At 39.0% G+C, this 21,518-nt stretch overlaps 1 protein-coding gene across 2 annotated transcripts in view; it reads left to right on the top strand.

The window, feature by feature from the left end:
• The window catches only part of rai14 (retinoic acid induced 14), a 47,418-nt gene that overhangs the window by 19,279 nt on the left and 6,621 nt on the right, over positions 1 to 21,518 (top strand). The window contains exons 3-18 of one of the 2 annotated variants that reach the window (XM_023291938.3): positions 913 to 1,043; positions 3,313 to 3,401; positions 3,605 to 3,669; positions 6,094 to 6,151; positions 6,390 to 6,460; positions 11,346 to 11,452; positions 11,539 to 11,723; positions 12,698 to 12,723; positions 13,075 to 13,161; positions 13,665 to 13,754; positions 13,964 to 14,098; positions 14,635 to 14,736; positions 15,488 to 16,210; positions 17,317 to 17,795; positions 19,636 to 19,804; positions 19,924 to 20,091. In XM_023291938.3, the coding sequence (XP_023147706.1) occupies positions 913 to 1,043; positions 3,313 to 3,401; positions 3,605 to 3,669; positions 6,094 to 6,151; positions 6,390 to 6,460; positions 11,346 to 11,452; positions 11,539 to 11,723; positions 12,698 to 12,723; positions 13,075 to 13,161; positions 13,665 to 13,754; positions 13,964 to 14,098; positions 14,635 to 14,736; positions 15,488 to 16,210; positions 17,317 to 17,795; positions 19,636 to 19,804; positions 19,924 to 20,091 (2,685 nt within the window). The remainder of the gene's footprint in view (positions 1 to 912; positions 1,044 to 3,312; positions 3,402 to 3,604; positions 3,670 to 6,093; positions 6,152 to 6,389; positions 6,461 to 11,345; positions 11,453 to 11,538; positions 11,724 to 12,697; positions 12,724 to 13,074; positions 13,162 to 13,664; positions 13,755 to 13,963; positions 14,099 to 14,634; positions 14,737 to 15,487; positions 16,211 to 17,316; positions 17,796 to 19,635; positions 19,805 to 19,923; positions 20,092 to 21,518) is intronic. The other variant, XM_055019390.1, reaches the window with a different exon arrangement.

Below are 21,518 nucleotides of genomic sequence, written 5' to 3'. Positions count from 1 at the left end.
GTGGTCATCCTAGCTGTTTCAGTGACAGAAGATTTTTATAGCCCTGCATTTTTCCACCAGCTGTGCAAAATGTATTGCAGTGGTTGCGTTTGGGTGTTTGCCACAGAGGCTATTTACACCCTGTATCGCTATGTTGGCTTAATGCTCTCCTGTAATAGGGTACAGTTTGCCTCCCTAAGTATTTATGGAGTCAGAGAGTTCACCTCCTTATCACGTGTAGGTCAGTAGGCTATCAGGTCAAATCTAATACTATACTGCATCCTGATATGTACAGGTGGTAGCAGAGAGAGCTGACTGATGAACTTGCGTTGCCAACGTGGTGAGGGAAACATTAACAACCCAGTCTGCTGTGAAAGCTCACTGTTCAGTATCTTGTAGCATCAGACTGCTGTGGAGCAAGATAGTCTGTGTATGAGATCATGCTCAAAGCTTTCCAATAGCTGACTTTCCTCTGTCTGAACAGCCCATCAGTAAAACGAATGTGAGACCATTTGGTTTGTCTCTGCGTGTCTTGGTGTGCATGTTCACATTGGATGCTGCTGCTGTCTGTGTGTGTGCGCTCACGTATGATAAGAAATGTTTTGTGAGCCACAGCAGAGTGAAAAAAACATTCTCTCCCTCCGAGAAGCAATTTTGACTGCAAACTACGAATTGCTAATGCGTCCGTTAACATCTCACAGAAGCAAACAATTAGAGTAGATGTGAATCTAATGCACCATGCTTTCATAGAATTTACATAAATACATCAATTGATTAGAGCAAGAATAACAGATTTAATATCCTAAAGTCTGTAAAACAGCTCTGATTTTCAATACTAGACGATTTACTTATCTTCTTCTCCTTGTTCCATTATATTACTTTTGATTGCATCTTCTGATAAGTCTCTCTTATTGTTCTTTTTTTCCCTTTTAGACCAACGAATGGAACAAAAACGACGAGCGCCTGCTTGCTGCGGTCGAGCATGGCGAGGTGGAGAAAGTGGCGTCACTTCTGGCCAAGAAAGGTGCCAATGCTGTGAAGCTGGACAGCGAGGGCAAATCAGCGTAAGCATTTTTTAGTATTTATCTACACAACAATAAACAACAACAGTTTTGGTGCTGATTCAGTATATAGGAGTTGGAGCACATGTTTGTGCTGTATACTAATTTAGATCCATGTGCATGAATTCCATGAGAATAGTAGACCCAATTTACACAAACCTACAGTCTTGGTGATTTTTCTGTTTCAGGGATTACACATACCTCCACAGTATATGCTTAAATCCTCAAGTCTTGGGCTTATGAAACTACTTTCATGCTCCGCTGCACAATTTTAAAAATGAATGGGCAATCTAAAAATATATCTGTTTTTGTTGGTTCTTAAAAGGTTGACATTTTGCAGCCACTCAGTCCGTGACTTCAGTGTTTTGAGAACCAGTTCATTTCTGCAGAAACGGTGGAGCAGGTTGCTTCACCCGTTGAGATTGTTGATAACACTGTTAATATTTGACCTCTTTCTTTTTCTGAAACTCAACACCGGCTGACCTCAATGTGCTTAGCAGCTCACACAGAGCCAGGAACATCAAAACACGGGACTAAATGCAGTGAGAAACAATTATGCAGATAGTCACATGCTGAAACAAACACGTAGGCTTTTCATTCCACCAGTAGTTGACATCCTTGACCTTTTCTCTGTGTGCGACTAGAACACAGAAACACACATACAGATGCATACTCACAGCCTTTGTAAATCATGATGAATGTGGTGGATTGGAATCGCAATGCTCCAATCTTTTCACGACGCACAAAGGAGGAGTCTACAGTATCTCTATGGTGATAAAACCTGATTGAAAGGCATGTGGGCATAGCGTGTGTGTGAATGTGTGTATCCTACGCACACACTGAGAGAAGGCTGGGCATGTGTAGTGTTTTTTTTTTTTCCCCCCCACTCTGCTCGATGAGGTGGAAAGGGGTTGTATTGATCGCCTGCTGCATACATATACACAAACAGGCACGCACGATTCAGACAAAGGGTTTTTTTCTGCACATGGGGTGATATTAGTTTAGCGCATTCCTGCATACACAGCAGCAGTTATATTCAAAATAACTCAGTTCAATGGACAAATTTAAGTTCTAAAAACTGTAGGTAGGCTACAAAATTGTCAGTACACTGTTCCCGTTTGTTCACTGGAGTTAGTCCCTACCTGCTTTTTTGTTATAACCTTGAAATCCTATAAAATGTTGTCATTGCTATCCTCAAAGAAGTAAATGTTTTTGTACACTTATTCTCTTTCTTGTTGAGAATATGGTATTCTAATGTCTTCATGAGCAACATGAAGCTGCACCCAGCAGCTCATTAGCTTAACATTAGCGTTGTAGAGAAGACCACATAAACCAAGACATGACCAAACCAGAGCGTATCAAGACAACACCAAGACTTTGAGGAGTTCAGACCAAGTTTAGACCAGGGCCAGATTTCTGAGTGCAGATAAAAATCTGACGTCGTCCCAGCCATTCCAGAATCTACATACTTGTGTGTGATATCGTTTGGACGCTGTTTTGCAGATGAGCTGATTGTGGTTTAGATTGCAACATTTTATTAAAGAATATTTGTCTGACTCCTCTTCCCAGACAGCAGCTTCTTCTCCTCCTGCCTCCCACATTCAGTCGGAGTCCGTGTGAAAGAGGGCAAGGAGGGGAGACAGCCATAAACAGTAACTAAAATTAAAAATTACAAATACACCAAGGTATTCATTGCTTTTTAAGCTGGAACTGCCACATCCGATCAGACATTTAGTAACATCCCTGCTGTGTTCTTGGTTCGTGTTGATCTAAAATCCTGAGTTCTCCCTGTCTGAGACGGAGACAAGACCGGGTAAAACATCTTCAAATAGAGCTCTTAAAACCAAGATGTTCCTGCAAAGCCTCCAATTAACACCAAAAACAAACTTTAAAAACAAGAGGCTCCGAGAAGCCGCCGAGCCAGCCAAAAAGTAATCCCCTGCAAAGCCACAGTTGTTTTTTGCGCTTCGGTTTTTGTAAGGATTAAAGAAAGAAGATATACGAGTATTACATTATTGGACGAGAGCTTCATATAATCAGGCAGATAGGAAAGTAGTTCAATCATTTCCTCTAATCTTAGGAGAAAAAAAGCAAATAACTGTACTACCCAAAATGTGGAACCATGTTTTACAATGAAATTTAAGGCACACAGTGAGGGCTTAATGGATGAGAGTACTACATATGCACCATTATTAGTGTAGTTGTTGTTGTAAGAGTGTAACTACTGATGGTGTTGTTTCTAATTGATTCTTTGCTTTTGTTTTGTGTGTAGTCTCCATGTTGCAGCTGCTCGTGGTCAGACAGACTGCTTATCTTTGATCTTGTCTCATGGAGCCGATTTGTCAATCATTGATGCTGCTGGTATGTATTGTAGTTACATTCAGAGGTTAAGGGGAAGTTTTTTAGACTCTTCTGTATTTCTACATAAACGCGAACATTTTACTCTCTACATAAAATAAATGTAAAAGTATATTGTAGTGTTGTCTTGTTTGGGACTTAGAAATAAAATGGAACATTAGGCCCAGTGAAGAACTTAACTAAGGCATTTCTTTATTTACATTCAGGGTTGAGTCCTTTACACCTGGCTGCCAAAAACAATCACATTGAATGCTGCAGAAAACTCATTCAGGTAAGGTTCTTGAAGTGAGGGAGGACTTTGTTAGTAAAAAAAATGGGATTTGCCATTTCACTTAATGTATTGGCTGTAAACTATTTTAGGTCTAATGAAGCGTTTTTCAGATGTGTTATACAACAAAAAAAAGATTGAAATATGCGACTAAAAGTGTTTTAATGGCAGTGTAAATCTGTGGTACCCAGCAAGACTTTTTCTTGGATGCAGTGTTTAGTGTAAAAAAAAAAAATGAATCTGTGAAATCTACAGTTTCTTTCTTGCTGTTCTGGTAAGATGCCTGAAACCAGACACTTTTCACTGCTTCATTTCTTCAGCCTGCTGATTGCGTATTTGTCGGCACATCCTCAGACACACACACACACACACACACTCTTCCTGATCTGCTGACCTAACTTACTACTGACTGATTTTTACCCCCACTATCAGGAAGCAATACTAATATTCAGAACACTTACAGAAGGTCATCACTTTTACTGAGCTATTTGGAGAATGGAAACATGCAGGTTCAGTAATATACTGTTTGTTGCAGATGTGTGTATTTCTGGTGAATTTACAGTGTAGTAATATTACATAAAATATCCCCATAAAGCACCAGTGGTAAACAGATCTTGGCATCACTTCCTTGGGAAAAAACTCCTTTGTGTACATTCCATGTTTCTGAAGATATCAAAAACAGATCAAACAGCAGAAAATCAAGTTTTCTGCTAACATTATCACAGATACACTAGCAGTCAAAAGTTTGGACACACCTTCTCATTTAATCTTTATTTTCATGACTCTTTACATTGTAGATTGTCACTGAAGGCATCAAAACTATGAAAGAACACATGGAATTATGTAGGAAACAAAAAAGTGTGAAATAAGTCAAAATGTTTTATAGTTTAGATTCTTCAAAATAGCCACCCTTTGCTTTGATTACTGCATTGCACACTCTTGGCATTCTCTCCATGAGCTTCATGAGGTAATCACCTGAAATGGTTTTCCAACAGTCTTGAAGGAGTTCCCAGAGATGCTGAGCACTTGTTGGCCCTTTTGCCTTCACTCTGCGCTCCATCTCATCCCAAACCACATAAACTGGGTTTAGGTCAGGTGACTGTGGAGGCCAGGTCATCTGATGCAGCACTCCATCACTCTCCTTCTTGGTCAAATAGACCTTCCACAGCCTGGAGGTGTGTTTGGAGTCATTGTCCTGTTGGAAAATAAACAATGGTTCAACTAAACGCAAACCGGATGGGATGGCATGTTGCTGCAGGATGCTGTGGTATTCATGCTGGTTCACTGTGCCTTCAGTTTTGAATAAATCCCCAACAGTGTCACCAGCAAAGCACCCCCACACATTCACACCTCCTCCTCCATGCTTCACGGTGGGAACCATGCATCTAGAGATCATCTGTTCACCTTTTCTGTGTTGCACAAAGACACAGCGGGTGGAACCAAAGGTCTCAAATTTGAACTCATCAGAACAAAGCACAGATTTCCACTGGTCTAATGTCCATTCCTTGTGTTTCTTGGCCCAAACTAATCTCTTCTGCTTGTTGCTTTTCCTGAGTAGTGGTTTCTTAGCAGCTATTTGACCATAAAGGCCTGATTGGTTCAGTCTCCTCTGAACAGCTGATGTAGAGATGTGTCTGCTACTAGAACTCTGTTGCATTTATCTGGGCTCTGAGGTGCAGTTAACTTGTGATTTCTGAGGCTGGTGACTCAGATGAACTTATCCTCAGCAGCAGAGGTGATTCTTGGTCTTCCTTTGCTGGGGAGGTCCTCATGTGAGCCAGTTTGGTCGTAGCGCTTGATGGTTTTTGTGACTACACTTGGGGTTACATTCAAAGTTTTTGCAATTTTCCAGACTGACTGACCTTCAGTTCTTAAAATAATGATGGACTGTCATTTCTCTTTACTTAGCTGATTGGTTCTTGCCATAATATGGATTCTAACAGTTGTCAAATAGGGCTGTCACTGTGTACCAATCTGACTTCTGCACAACACAACTGATGGTCACAACCCCATTAAGAAGGCAAGAAATTCCAAATGAACCTTGACAATGAAGCTCATTGTGAGAAGGCCAAGGGTTTGCAAACCTGTCACCAAAGCAAAGGGTGGCTACTTTGAGGAATCTAAAATATAAAACATGTTTAGTTATTTCACAATTGTTTGTTTGTTACATAATTCCATATATCTTCATAGTTTTGATGTCTTGAGTATGTATCTACAATGTAGAAAATTAAAAATAATGAATAGAACGTGTGTCCAAACTTTTGACTGGTAGTGTACTTTAAGCCAGAATTAAATGCAGGCACCAGATATTTTGAGTTATTTGGACACATTGTGAATCTTTGGGATGAATGTAATAATGTTTCATATGTCCCAGATCACTGATGTAACTGTTTTATTAATAGAGCACTTTCCTCTCACATCATTTAGAATAAATGTCCCATCGATGTTGTAGACGGCTCAGGAAAGACGGCGCTGCATCACGCTGGTGAGTGTCTCAGTTTCCTTGTAGCTAATTACAAAGTACAGAACTCTTTTATTGAAGGTCAGTCTGCTTTCAGACAGACATAGCAAAACATCTTCTGAGATCAAGTTTAAGCTATAATTTTATTTGGATAAAATCATCTTTCACATCTGATTAAGTAATTTTAGCCCAGTTAGCTTCAATCAAACTTCACCGCAGTGCTCCTTTGCACCATCTGACTCTTGTTTTATTTTGTCTGCAGCTGCCAGCGGGAACATCCAGATTGTCCAAGTGCTGTGTGAACTCAAAAGTCCCATCAACCTGAAAGATGCAGTATGTACTTTCACTCTGACTTAAAGTCTATCCTTCCCCGGCTTATTTTTCCTGGCATGATAGAGGGGGGCTGTGAATATAGAGTAAAGACCACAAAAACGCTCCGTTCCGTCTCCTACATATCGCTTTCTGCTGGGATATTTCCACAGAGGAATTACTTCAGTTAGATTGAGGAATCGGCATACACTTGGGATTCTTCTTTAAGATTTACGTCTGTTTTTTGGCTTTCAGATATCTTGTTCCCCTGATTTTAGTTTGGTCTGCATCCCTTTATGTGCTCAAGATAAAAACTTTGTTTACTTTCCTTTAAAATCTAAATTAACTACAGCTATTCCTCACAGCTGTTAGCTCACAGTATGAAGGACCCTCGTTAACAGGCAATTCCACTTGTTTGTCCGCTGTTTCAAGATTGATTATGGTTGTTCATGGTGTGTGTGTGCGTGCGTGTGTGTGAGTGTGTGTGTGTGTGTGAGAGGTAGAAGGTCAGTGTACTGTGGGAACTCTGTTCTCCAGCCGCAGACATGTGGTCTCCATTGCAGTGACGCACCATGCCTGTGGTTTCTACCCAGCTGGGGTGTGTGAGCATGACATTTTGTGCGTGTCTCTGTCTGTTTGTGTAAAAAAAAAAAGAGAGAAAAGAAATTGAGATGTTGCTCATTATTTACATTTTTAATATCACACCATAGCTGGTGTGTTGGAATTAAACCCACACAGTCGCTAACAATGATTTCCCAGCCTACACGTAAAGATGGGATGTTATTTCCACCTAAAATTCATGCAAGTCTCATGTGTCAGCCTGTGACAAATCCTATGTTGTGGCTTTTGAAACTGGTACCACTTTGTACCACTAGCTGTCAGGACTTAACATCTAAAATCCTCGTGTAGTTACAGCAGGCTCCGCCAGACATGATAGTATTTTTCTCCTGTGACTTAAAATTCTGTTTCATAAATCCAAAAACTGTAAGCAGCACTAGCAAATTATGTACATCACTCAAGATGTGCTTTCTACATTTGCACATTTTATGCTTTGCATGTGAGAAATGACTGGAAGAAAGTGCTTTTGCCTCGTTTTCTTGTTGAAAGCACGACAAAATCTGACATCTCAACGAACTGCATTTTTCCTTTTTTAGCCATAATCATCTGCAAATGTGTATGTGAGATCTGAGCAGCTCTGTCTCCTGTTAGTGGACGTGAAGGCTGCGAACCTTCATGTTGTCTGGAACATATTGCTGTGTCTGCTGAGCAGAACATGCCAGCTTGTTAGCCTCGAGCATCTGTACCTGATCTGTATTTGACTTGAATAAACACACAGCAAGATGTAGAAAGAATAGAGAGGAAGATCTGCCAGATATAATGTATGTCAGGCGAAGAATTTTTGTAGAAAATCAAGTACAGGTAAACTTTGATTCTGCTCAGAGATGGTGGTAATATGAACTATGAAAACTTACATTTGCTGTTGGACAGAAATGCTGCATATTTCTGAACAACTTGAAAAAGCTCAGCCTTGACACAAGGATTTCTTTTGCATCCGTGTGTTTGGTTTGAATGGGTTAAAAACATTTGGAAGAACTGGAAGAATTTCTACTGCAGTTTTATTTTGTTTGTGGTTTTTTTTTCATACTTTTTTGTGTTTCAAAGGTTGCGGCTGCATTAGACAGACACAAACAAATACAAATTTTATTTTTTTGTTTGTCGTTTACAGGAAAAGTGACAAAACAAAATTCTACCAAAATGACCCAATACTCAAAATTTCTTCTTTTTATGGAAGCAATCAATTTTGAATTTTTACTGGCTTTTTTAGGATTTGTTTATTATTATGGCTGTGATTATACTAAAAGAAATTGCACTTGAAGACCTAAGAGTGATTCTTAATGCAATATTTCACAAATGTATGGGCTGTCCGTAAACTTTTTTCTACCACTGTATGATGATGATAATATGATGCACTTTCATACATTAAACTACCCTATAATATGACCTAGTTTCCCAGTAGAATGTATAATTGTTTCACCATCGACAGCTACAGCAGTAAATTACTACCTACACATAATGCATCAGTAGTAATAATCCATCCATTATCTATACACTGCTTAATCCCCATTAGGGTTGAGGGGGGCTGGAGTCTATCCCAGCTGACTTAGGGTGAAGACAGGGGACACCTGGACAGGTCACCAGTCTATCACAGGGCTATACATAAAGACAATCACGCTCACATTCACACCTACAGACAATTTAGAATCACCAATTGATCTCAGCATGTTTTTGGACTGTAGGAGGAAGCTGGAGTACCCTGAGAAAACCCGCGCTGCACAAGGAGAACATGCAAACTCCATGCAGAAAGATCCCAGGCTGGGACATGACGGTGCTAACCAGTAATAATAATAATAATAATAATGTCTTTATTTACAGAGCACTTTCCAAATTTGAAGTTACAAGATGCTTTACAAGGCACCAGTTTTCGACAGATTCAATTCTGGTTCAAAAACAAATAGTGTTGTAAATTTGGATTTTTTTTTAAATAAATAAAAGACAGTTTAGATAAAAAAAAATGTGAGCAGGTAAAACCATGGAAAGCTCTCATAAAAGTATGTTTGAAGAAAAGACTTCTATTAAGCTAGTTTCACTTTGGTACTTAGAATTGTTAATGAGAATACTTATCATTCTGAAGTAACATTTACTACTTGTAACATTTGTACTTGTAAACAAATATCTTTATATTATTAATACTTTTACCTAATTGACCTAAATACTCCCTCCAAAAGGGGCAATTCGGGATTATCACTATCCTACATTCTTTAGCCTACAAGAACACAATTCACTTACACAGGTAACCACTACAGTGTGTTGAATACAATATTGCAATAAAACAAGATTGAAAAACTCTAAAAATACAAATACTTAAATTGCTGATTTAGTTTCTTGTTATGTGAGCCATTTACTAGTCAGCATGTAGCTAAAAAGCTTAATTTATTAGGTGCTCTGCAACTGTCTTTATAAAGTGTTGCTCTCAGTATGTGTTGGCTTCATTGGTTAATTATGTTAAACAGTTTGTGATGTGTTCTGCTTTGGAGAATAGATGTACTTGCTGTGCGAGTGAATTGATTAGTTTCACCAGTATCATAATGATAAGTGGTACTGCAATAGGGTTTCTAGTCTCAGTGTGGGAGTGAGGACCTAGTAAAAGGCTGCAAAAGATAATAAAACATTTCTGCTTCCCCAAAAAATGTAGATTCCATAAAAAGCTAACACACTTATTTGGGTTCTTCAATCAACTCTGCTGCCATTTTTCATGTGTAAGAAGTGGTATGAAAAAAAAAAAAACATCCTTTCTAAAGTCACCTGTCATGTGTTGCACTCATTAAATATTCATGAACACGCACAGACCTGCATGTATGCACAATATCTGCATCTAGATCAGCCCATTTTTTTTGGCAGTTTTTTTGTTCTGTTAAAAGCACGTTAAGCTTTAAAATGGGGCATGTTTTTGCGTATTTGCCATGATCAATAGGATTCTTAGACTGTAGTTGTGATGCCTGCTGCCCCACTTCGGCTCTGCCCACGTGTTTCACTTCTGCCCAAATTTGGCTTGTCTGGCTTTAAACAACTGACAGGTTGACAGCAGGTTATAAACAAGTCAAGAAACACATGCAAGCAAACAAGTAGTATTACACCTATACATCCACACACATAGGCACACACTGAATCTATTACCCAGAGGAGAACAACATCATTTTTGCCTTTCAGATTCCAGAGAAATAGCCTGAGCAGAGCAGACACAGGGCTGTTAAAGTCTTTAGCAGAGCTCAGAGGAAGCCAGAACATAGTTTTGTTCTCTGTGGTGTGTGGAAGCAGCAGCCTTGTAATATAAAACACGCAACTATGCTGACATACTTTACTGTTTCTTAATGTTCTTTTACTTTTTCCAGTTGAGATTTTTTTCCGTTTCTTGTTTCACTGTTAACAATACAGATGGTCTGTGGAAATATCTGTTAATACTGAGTTCCTTGAAATCCGTCGTTATGCACGGTGCTGATTTGCTCTGTTTAGAAACAGTGATCTCATAGCTTACATCTAAGTCACAGTTATTATACTTTCTAAATTAATCTTGGCTCCGTCAACACTGTTGTCCTTAACTGAGCCTTTGAGGCGGCATCTCCTTTTGGACTGAACACTGCCTCCAACAGTCTCAGCCAATCAGGTTGGACTAAGGTTAGGTCAAGGGCCATGCTTTGGGTGAAGATCCATCAGTGTTGTTGAAAAATGTTGTGTATTTTCATGAAATACTGCTCTGGTTGGTCAGCTCGGTGCCAAAACCTCTGTTGAACCCATTCATTCAGCATAGCACTATCTATCTATCTATCTATCTATCTATCTATCTATCTATCTATCTATCGATCTATCGATCTATCGATCTATCGATCTATCGATCTATCGATCTATCGATCTATCTATCTATCTATCTATCTATCTATCTATCTATCTATCTATCTATCTATCTATCTATCTATCTATCTATCTATATATATATATATATATATATATATATATATATATATATATAAAAACACTGGGGATTTTCCCTTGCTCATACGTCTTTCATCTTAAAACATACTGCACTGTAAAAAGCAGGAAAGTCGTCCAGTGTTGCCTTTTCTGTTTATTTGCTGAGAAATGCATTCACAGAAGGAGACATTCAGTTCTTTTTCGCATGGATCTGAGACTTTTCCCACCTCACAGATAGTTACCAAAGTCCATGTCAAGGCCCACATCCCGATGTCATACAAGATGAGTTATATAGGTGTGTCAGTGTCCTTTTAAATGTGTGTTATGTTGGTTTGTTGACCCTCTGTATAAGTTTTTTTTTTAATGTCTGTCTCTCCTACAGGACGGTCTCACTGCTTTGCTCTTGTCAGCCAAACACAGTCATGCTGAAGTATGCAGCTCTTTGCTGGACTGTGGTGCTGAAATCAACACCTCTGACAACAGTGGCAGGTAAAAGCACAGTCAGTACAGTCACTCTGACATTGGATAAATGTATGTACTTTGTTCTCATATACTGGGTCTGTCTGTTACTGCAGGACGGCCTTGATGCTTGCATCCGAGTCCAACGCGGTGCCTGTTGTTGAATTGTTGGTCCAGCGAGGAGCCGACCTGTCAGTTGTAGATTCAGAAGGCCATGATGTTGTACATTATGCCAAGATGTCAGGAAACCCAGACGGCAAAGTGGCCCTGATGGCTGCTCTCAACAGACATCCAGTCATAGGTGAGACTTGTGCAAAGACAACAAAGAAAAGTGAGACCGTTCTTTTTACATGTCAGCTTGCCTCCTGTAGACATTTGTTTTGTCTCTTAAGGACTATGCATTGACACAGATTATTTCCCTGAAGAGTTACCTCAGTTATCCTGATAATCAGAATCAAAAAAGGTTTACTGGGAGGTCTGGCTTTACTTAGTAAAAATGTTATTATTCATCCCTTATTCATTAGAAACAGATCGTTCATTGTTTCATTCCTGTGGTCTACATTTATTGCCCTTTATCGTCTTCAATGTGGTTGTGTTGTAGACAAAAAATTGCTTGTAATTTTGGGTATAATAAAGAATTTAATCACTTTCTTCCAACAGTGCTCTCTCCATGAGGATGTTGTGTAGTTTTGTGCTTTACGAATTTGTAGCTATGTCATCTTCTGAAATGTTCATACACATTCTTTATCCCATTCTGCTTTACGAACAATGTTGTGTTTCCCCACATGTCCATCAGATGTAGTCATAAACTCCAGTTATAGTAATAATTGTCCCATTTCCATCTAAATTTACATTATGCTTGATTGCTCTATCATCCTTTAATACTAATATTTGAAATAGTCCTGGTTATTTAATGCAGAGTTTTGTTTCAGCTCCTGGAAACTACTGATGTTTGTAATCCATTCTTTGAACCGCGGGTCAAGAGTAGCTGGGAATGATAATTTTCAGGTCTTTTTTACCACAACATGAGCAATACTAATACATACACAAGCCTACCATCTCTGTTGGACAGAGTTGTGCTGTTCTGGTTTGAACACAGTCAACACTGCCATCTGCTGTAGCTCTCCTGTTACTACACTGATGTGTGCCATGTGCTCTACTTTGTCAATGTTGACTTGCATTAGAAATAATACAACAATTTTAAAGTATAGCTGAAATGATTCCTATGGCCTACTACTGTTGTTTAATATATCATTGTTTTGTCTTCTTTGATAGATATCAAATCTCCTAAAAGTCCTCAGGTAAGAGTTTAGTCTCCTTTTTCAATATTTTCTTGCAAAAAGGCATGAAAGCTACTAAAATAAACTTAAATCCAATGAATTAGAAATCACAGTATAGGAGTGAAAATCTCTAAACATTAGTAATATAAGGTACTTTTACATGTCTAGCTACTCTTATTGTAGTTCAGCATCAGCTTCTCTGTTAGCATTGAATCTCACAGCCTTAAGAAAAATCTTTTAGTTGTTTTTGAAAAACCAAAACTTAATTCTTACTGTAGCACTCGTTGATTGACTTTCCTTTTACTAACCAGCACTGAATCCCACTTTTGTTTTTGTTGCCTTCCCTCTCTGCCTCTTTTGCTGACTCCTCAGCATGATCAAGTAGCTAAGCTAAGTGATGAACGGATCACAACTCCCAAAAAACGAAAAGCACCTCCACCTCCTATTAGCCCACAACAGGTAAATGCATGTTTCACACTGTTTCTGTCGGCTTGTATCAGTGTGCCACTCTGTATATTAATATTAATGCATGTCTTCAGTATATTCAGAAAATGAGTAGTATGAATGCAGTCTAGGGTTTGTGTATTTTCATATAAGCTGTTCAGTTCTCTCTGTGAGCGTTTTATAGTTTGTCAGTGTTTCATTTATCTATTGAGTTCATTTAAATTATGTACTAATCTGTCTGTTGTTAGAATATATAACAGTATATAAGTTTAAAGTTCTGAAAATATTCTAATTGCAAACATTCAGGGCAGTAATAACTTATCCATGTCTTGGATGACTTTGTTTTTGTCATAAAATACAAACTTTTTGAATCCTTATTAGCATGAGTTCTGTACCAACAGCTCAAAAACATATGACCAGTACTCTGGTTTTAAAACTGCCAGTAAATTATTTTTAAAGCTCCAAAAACAGATGTTGGAAAAATTAATCCAAAAACTATCAACTTCATCTTTCTTCAGAGCTCTGGACCCTCCTCTCCTTCAGTCATTACATCAACTGGCACTCCTGCATCCAACAAAAGTGACACTCCCAAAACATTCAACTACAAGGTAACGCCAACACATCAGACACCATAACTAATATAAAAACTAAAAGCTGCACTCACCATTACCTCATATTTTCCATGTAGGTTTGCAGCTAAATGCCATGTACCAGTAAGCTGCATTCTTGCCTCCAGCCTTCATGTTTTTCCCCTTTAAAGCCTGTTTTTCTTTTTTCCCGCCACCCCTTACTCCTTTCTCCTCCCCTTATTCCAAAGGAGGATGAGATCAGAGGAACAGCACTAAGAGAGGAGGTTGAGAAGCTGCATGAGGAGAGAAACATGTTGCTGGAGACAATCGAAGACCTGAAGCAGACGGTGGAGACGGTGACTGGGCCTGAGCTGGATATAAAGGTGACTAACTACGCCGTGGTGATTTTTTAATATTGCATATGAGCATATCTTAAACCAGGTGTGTTGATTAAACCAAAAAACACGAGAAAAGTTACTGATGTCCGAGTAAAAAATGAGAAAAACACAGTATAGAGTACCACACATACATCCAGGATATATTGCTGTATAAAGAAATCCTCAATTGATCATCAAGCTTTCCCTAACTTAATTAAAACATTCCAAGAATATTTTAATTAGATATAATATAAAATGGCATTTCTTTTTTTTTTTAACTTTTGATTAATCTGACACTTTTTTCTATGTGTCATAAGTTTCTAAAAAGTCATTCTGGTTATTTTTTTATAGTTTCATGTTTCCAGCTTCGTGCTCTGACAACAGAAAACAGCTCAACTCATTCACCTTCAGCATTCTTGAAGGAGGTCTAACCTAATCTTAAGACGTGTCACGACTCGTGTTGTTTTTCAGGAGGCAGCCAGTGGTCCTTAACGTTGCCTTTATGTGCGGCGCTGAATGTATGTGTGTTTGTGTTTTGGCAGGTCGAGCAAAGTTTTACGGCATCTGCAGCTCTGGTTTCTGCTCTGCAAGCCAAGATTGCTGCTCTTACTTCGGAGAACCAGCAACTAGCAAGCAAACTAAAGGTATGTAACCCTTTCATTCATGGTCAGGAGTTAAACTGTGAACAAATGACTGAACACGCTCTAAGTGAGGGCAACACACTGTGTATTTAAGCTTTTCCGCTCAACTGGGTTGAATTACCGGCTGTGCTTATACAGAGCAGAGAGAAGACAAATATGGAAACAAACTTAGAATACGAGTAATAAAATATCTATAGTAGAGAGTCACCATTTTTTCGCACAAACATGGAAAACATGTTGTAATGTTTATTTGGAAAAAGCATTTCATAGCATTAGAACTATGTCATTCTGCACAGAAGACATTTTCGTAGCCGTGGTTGTAATGTTTCCACAGTGAATCAAAATATTACAGAAGCAATAAACTGCCAGAAACTGCTTCGTGTTCAGATTACTAATTTATTAAAAAAAAAAAATTGATGTGTGTAAAGATGGAAGATGCACCTTTTCTAGTACTCTGTAAATCCAGTCCTGCACTAAAGGATTGTTCCCTTTTTTAGGACCCAATACGTTTTTATTTTTCAGAAAACATATATTTGAAATGTTATAACATTTGAATCATCAGAATCCATAAAAACACTCTTCAATATCCAAATATTTCACTTTATTGCTTTGTAATGAACCCTCTCATGTAATGCCCGACTCTGGCCACAAAACTTTGCCTCATTCAAGTGGTCGGTGGTTTGTTAATAAGATTTCCATTTTTCCATCCTCACTCTCCTCTCCCTACTCTTCACCCTGCACCCTCAACTCACAGAAACATCCGTCCCTCCAAGGAAATGAGGACCTGAAGGACGGCAGTCGTCCAAACAGCATGGCCTCCAACTCCTCCTTCCACTCCACCCAGGATGAGTTTGACTCGGTGCCACATGTCACCTTCACCACCACCGAAGATGGGGAAGGAGTTGCTTCTGTCCGGCTGGAGGAAGACGAGGGTGAAGGAGGCAGAGGAGGAGGCAAAGAGGAGATCAGACTGTTGAGACAGGCACTAGAGAGCGTTCAGGTAAAACTTCTTGAAACCAGGAAGGAAAACCACTCGCTTCAAGCTCAGCTGAAACCTGAGCGAGGCCAAGAAAGAGAGGATGAAGACGGCATCAGAGAGAAAGGACGAGAGGAAGAGTTAATGGAGAGTCTAGCAGAGCTGCAGGCGAAGCTGACGGACACTCAGGAGAGATACCACCAAGCTATGGAGGAAGTAGAGGATCTGAGAGCGCAGGCGGGAAGAGAAGGTGAGCTGATGGACAAACAGGAGGCCCATGGACGTATCTCATCCGCACTTGAACATGAAGTAAAACAGCTCAAAGCTCAGCTCGTCCAGTCGGGGTCCGAGCAAGACAAAGCAGCTCAGCAAATCAGACAGCTGGAAGAGGTGTTGAGGAAGACGGAGGAGGACAGACGGACAGTGAAGGAGAAAGAACAGAGGACGGCACAGATGGAGGAGCTGTACAAGGAGGCACAGGAGGAAGTCAAAATGCTCCAGGTAAATAGAAGATTCTCTTGTTGTTTGAATATCACTGTGACTGAAAGGGTAACTCCATTAATTTTACACATCAAAGTCTAAGATTTGTGGAATAATCAGCGTTTTTCGAGGCTCGGAATCACTGAACATAACAGAAAGTGTGATTATCAGTGTCCAGTAAATGGAATGAATCTGTTACCATAATTGACGGACTTTAATAAACAAAAATGTCTGTTATGGTTGAGAAAATAACACTGTAATTAATGAACTGATTACATTTTTTTAATGTACTTAATTCTTGTTATTTTTCCAATAAATAAAATCTCTTTGGGAGTGGGCTAAAACTACTATTGGAGCTGCCAAAAGATCCTTTATCCTGGAAAAACACTGATTATCATCTCACATACTGAACAAGGAGGTGAAAAGATTAGCCTGAGTCACCAGATCCTTATCATTGGCTGTGAATTTGATGCCACATTCTCCTCCCTACAACTATCTCTGAGCTAAATCACACCCTAAAGTAATCTCACACAGTCAACATATATTTTAATGTATTTTGTACCATCTTCCATTGCAGGAAATTTATTATTTAAATGATGAAGCTCGCCTCACCACATATAAATGTTCCACCAAAGCAAGCTCTGCCCGACGCTGTTTTACAGGGGCACCGTTGTAGCATCCTGAATTTAGCGCTGCCCAAAGACAATTAGGATTGTTTTTTAACAAATACAAACAAGCCAGAGCTTATTTTCCCCATCGCATACTGACAAAAGGTGCAGCCAGATGATTCTCTAGTGCTTACATAATGCTGTGAGGATAGGTCTAGGAATTATGCACATGGTATGGTACTACAATGTGAGACTATGCAAAGAGTTTTCCTCAGTTACCTGAAATGATGTCAGTTGAATCAGTGTCAACTAAACTAGAGACTGATGATAGAAAAGAAAACATCTCGTGATTCTATAAAACCTCTATAGTCTCCTGATGGACCTGAATCTTCCACTGAACTACTGCTAAATCAGAATAAATATTGTCAATTCACCTCTTTAAATTCTTCTCTAAGTGACGTTTCCTACCTTTGTCATGCCTTTCAGTCGTCCTGTAATTGTGTCCTTCCTGTTGTTTAGGAGGCTCTGAGGGGAACGGTGCCTGTTGAAGCAGCAGCCAAAGACTTTGAAGAGATGAAGGCTGAGCTAAATGAGGTAATTGCCGGGCTGCAGCGTCGTTTGCTGGAACTTTCACACTCCTACAGCGAAACCAAGAGTCAGCTGAGTGCCGCTCAGAAAGAGCTGACGGAGACCCGAGCGGAGAGCAGCGCAGCTTCATCTCCCTCCACAGAACAACAGGTCCAGGTGCTGAACAGTAAAGTGGAGGAGCTGCAGGCGCTGCTAGCTGAGACTGAGAAGAAGTATTCAGCCACTCAAGAGGAGATTTCACTACTGAGGCAGGAGGCAGAAGCTCAGGCACAGAGCTCTGTGGCCCTCGCTGACCACACACAAGTTATGTCATCTCTGGGAAACGCCATCAAGGAGCTGGAAAGTGAAGCAGAAGCTCTAAGAGCAGAGCTGCACCAAAAGACAGTGCAGCTGGAGGCTGTTCAGAACAGGTGAGAAAAACTGTGGCAACAGAAACCTGAAAAGAAGATGTCCCACATAGGTGATCAAGGCCGGGTGATAAAATGATAGCGATGTGTCCGGCAATAGAAATGTCATCATTCATTGTTCAGTCGTTTCACTTAGATACATCAGATGCAGAAAGAAAATTGAAACTACATAAAGAAAACAGTCTGGTTGCCTGAACAAATCCCAAATTGTTCTTTCTCTGGGTCAGAACAATCTATCATATCCCTTGAAAATGTTTTTTTAATTGTGGTGCTGACATTAAAACTAGGGCTGTCAAAATGAACGCGTTAACATGAATTAATCCATCATCATGATTAATCTGATTAAAATTTTAATGCAGTTAACCCATCTGCAGCGAAGAATGACTCAAAATCCCTGAAACATCTCTGGCAAAGTATTTTAGGCAGTTTGTCCAAGTAGTCTTACCGTAGTGCATGCCGCTGCACATGTACAAATGGGCAGCTGATCCGATAGTGGCAGGACCAAGCAACTCCAAATGGAAGACACTAAACAGCACGTTGGCTATCTCGGTGGGACGGTGAATGCAAAAAAAATGTTTTTTGTTAACATGAACCTTTAAAGGTGTTTAATAGACAGGTTATGTGCATATATATTCCCTTCTTTGTTGAGTCTGTTTGCTCATGCAAAATGAAACGCAATTAATATAGATTAAAAATTAATTATATTTAATCATTATTAATCAATATGAATCCACAGCAACCTTGTGATTAATCTGATTAAAAACTTTAATCGTGTGACAGCACTAATTAAAACTATACATAAACAGACATAAGTAGTTAAATTCAAATTAATCTTTTTTTCCGGATGGTCATTATTAATTATAGGTCATAACAATAATCAATAATTAGTGACACATTGAAATTAAACATTTAATTATGATAAAGTGTTCCATGATATTGTGCAGCCTTTAGGTGTAAATATTTCTATTCAGTGATACTTATTGCTTAAAATTAGCTCAACCTTGTCCAGCTACAAAAATATACTTTTACACATGAATTCATCAGTATGAACAATCCTTTAATGTAATGTGCAGAAATAGACCAAGGAACAATTTTCCTGGAATATTCAAATTTTTACTTTCAAGTCAGATTTTAAATGCAGGATTTTACTTTTAATGGAGTATTTTGCACAACTATTTTGTTATTTTTCAAGTAAAGAAGCTACTGTTCCACTACTGGTGACCACTACACAGGTTTATGCTTAACCCTTTGATGCATAACCTGGGTCAAAAGTGACCCAAATCCAATGGGAAATGGGTATCTCCTGATGTGGTCTACGCATCAAAGGGTTAAGGTTGATAGTAAGTGGAGTTATGTGGAGCAACAGTGAGAGTTGTAAAAAAGTAAAACAAGCTGACACAAATTGTGCTTCTGGACAAACACATTGCTCTGAATTTGGAGCTGAAAATAAAGAATGAGGAAAAACGGGGACGTCACTTTTTGTTCTTATTATTTAAAAGAATTAGCTTAAATTTTCAATGAGAGTTAAGTGTGTGAAAAATCTGATTCCATATGCAGGAGGGTTTTTTGGTTACGTTAAAGATATTACATAAGTAAATAAGCAGAAATTGTAAGCCATGCAGTGAAAATGCAATCATTTCTTTGCAGTGGGTGAGAACTGACAGGCACTTGTATCAACATTTCGTCTCCTGCTTTAGCGACACTGTGTTCACCCCGTCTGTTGAATTTGTGGTCAATACTCAAACTATTTTGCCAGCTTAAACACATTTTCCTGTCTGCTGGAATGAAGTGTACTTGAGCACTAGTTGTTACCATGCGGCTCCTGTGTCTCTTTCACAAACAGGCTGACAGCCGAGAACGACGTCACCTCGGATGACTCAGTCTCCCGTGTGGAGCATGAGACGATGAGGGAGCAGCTGGAGGCTGAAGTGAACCATCTGACACAGCTCCTCCAGGAGGCCCTCAGGAAGCAGGACGAGATGGCTCTGGAGGCTGCTGACGCCTGGCAGAAGGTGGGAGAAACAAGATGTCTACAGAGGAAGAAAAAAAATTCTCAAATGCTGTTTCTTCATATCATTTAAAACCATTTTTTCCTTAACGTTTACTTATGTACCTCTTGTCCATACTTAAGGCACGGGATAATCGTGCTGAGCGGGAAGCCCTGCAGGAGCTGGTGATGTCGAGGGAGAAGGAGAACCAGACGCTGACCTCCAAACTTACAGAGTCTCAGGATGCTGTGTCTCAGCTCAAACAGCTGGTGGAGAATCATGTTGCTTCTGAGAGAGAAAAGAACAAAAGGGTCAGTAATGACCTGACAGAAGAACGAAGACTAATATAGCAGCAACTTGACAGTAGAGTCTGTCTGACGTTGTATTTTTATTTATTTAGCATTTATTGAACCAGGTTAGTCCCGTTGAGGTCAGAGATCTCCTTTACAAGAGAGACCTGGCCAAGAGGGCAGCAGCATAGTCACATTAAAAAAACAGTAAACAACAGATAAAATTAACAACATTCTAACTTGCACACAGACAAAACTGTAATGATTTCACCAGAACTTTGAACTCATTCAGTGTAACAAGGGCTTGAAGTTGAAGTTGAGACTGTAGTTTATTCCAAGCATTAGATGCAGAAAACCTAAATGCTTTCTTGCCCAGTTCAGATTTGGGGACGACAAACTGCAGAGTATCCATAGATCGGAGATTGTGACTTCCATGTTTCCTTGTTGAAAGACAAGACAAATAGGAAGGAACAGCACCCACAATGGTTCTGTAAATAAACACCAATGACTGAGACGTCGGGGACTTAAAGACGTGTAGTAAACTTTAGAATAAAGCACACAGTGGTGAGTAAGGGGACCACATCTGATAATGAACCTCAGTGCCTCATGGTCCACACTATCCAACATGCTAAGACAATTAGCAGGTCTTATTGTACAACACATCTCCGTAGTCAATAACGGGTAAAAAGGTTGTTTCCACCAATTTCTGTTTCACACAAGAAGAAAAGCGAGACTTGTTTCTGTAATACAAATTGTATAAGGTGTGATCAAAAATATCTGCACCTATAAAACAAAAAAGTGATTTAAACCTTTGATTTGACCTCCATCCCCTTTTGTCACCTTGTGCAGTGATACACCATCTGATTATCGGTATTTTTATTCTTTTATATCTTTAGTTTTCAGGTCTGATGCAGCCTTCTGTCTCCGTCTGTCATCACTCTGTGGTCTCAGAAATGTGTCTCAAGGAGAAAGTGTAAAGTCTGAACAAAAACTGATGCCACAAACCAGGAGATTAGCTCCTCTGACAGTAGCTGAGGCAATACTAAAGGCTAGCAATGGAGTAGTAAGAGTGCAAAATGAAAAAAAAATCTATACAAGAATAAGCAAAAAAAAGTGGGAATATAAAGCAAACTAAATTAAAAAAAAATGTTGCTATATAAACAAATATCAATCAAAAAATGAATCCATAAAAGAAAAGGTTAATATAAGTAGAAATATAAAAACAAATAAATAAAATATTTTTAAAAAATAAGAAATGTGCTTGTAAATAAAATAAAAAATACGTAATGTAGCAATATAAAGCAATATTGATAAACTCTCTACTTTTATTAGCCTTTTCTTTTATGGATTCATTTTTTGATTAATATTTCTTTATATAGCAAAATTATTTTTTATTTTATTTATTCGTCTTCATATTTCCACTTTTATTTGCTTATTATTTTATAGAT

Source organism: Amphiprion ocellaris, chromosome 17, assembly GCF_022539595.1.
Source record: "Amphiprion ocellaris isolate individual 3 ecotype Okinawa chromosome 17, ASM2253959v1, whole genome shotgun sequence".
In the NCBI taxonomy this organism is placed as follows: domain Eukaryota; kingdom Metazoa; phylum Chordata; class Actinopteri; family Pomacentridae; genus Amphiprion; species Amphiprion ocellaris.
The sequence above is the reverse complement of the archived record's forward strand: the minus strand, read 5'-3'. Positions and strand labels throughout refer to the sequence as shown.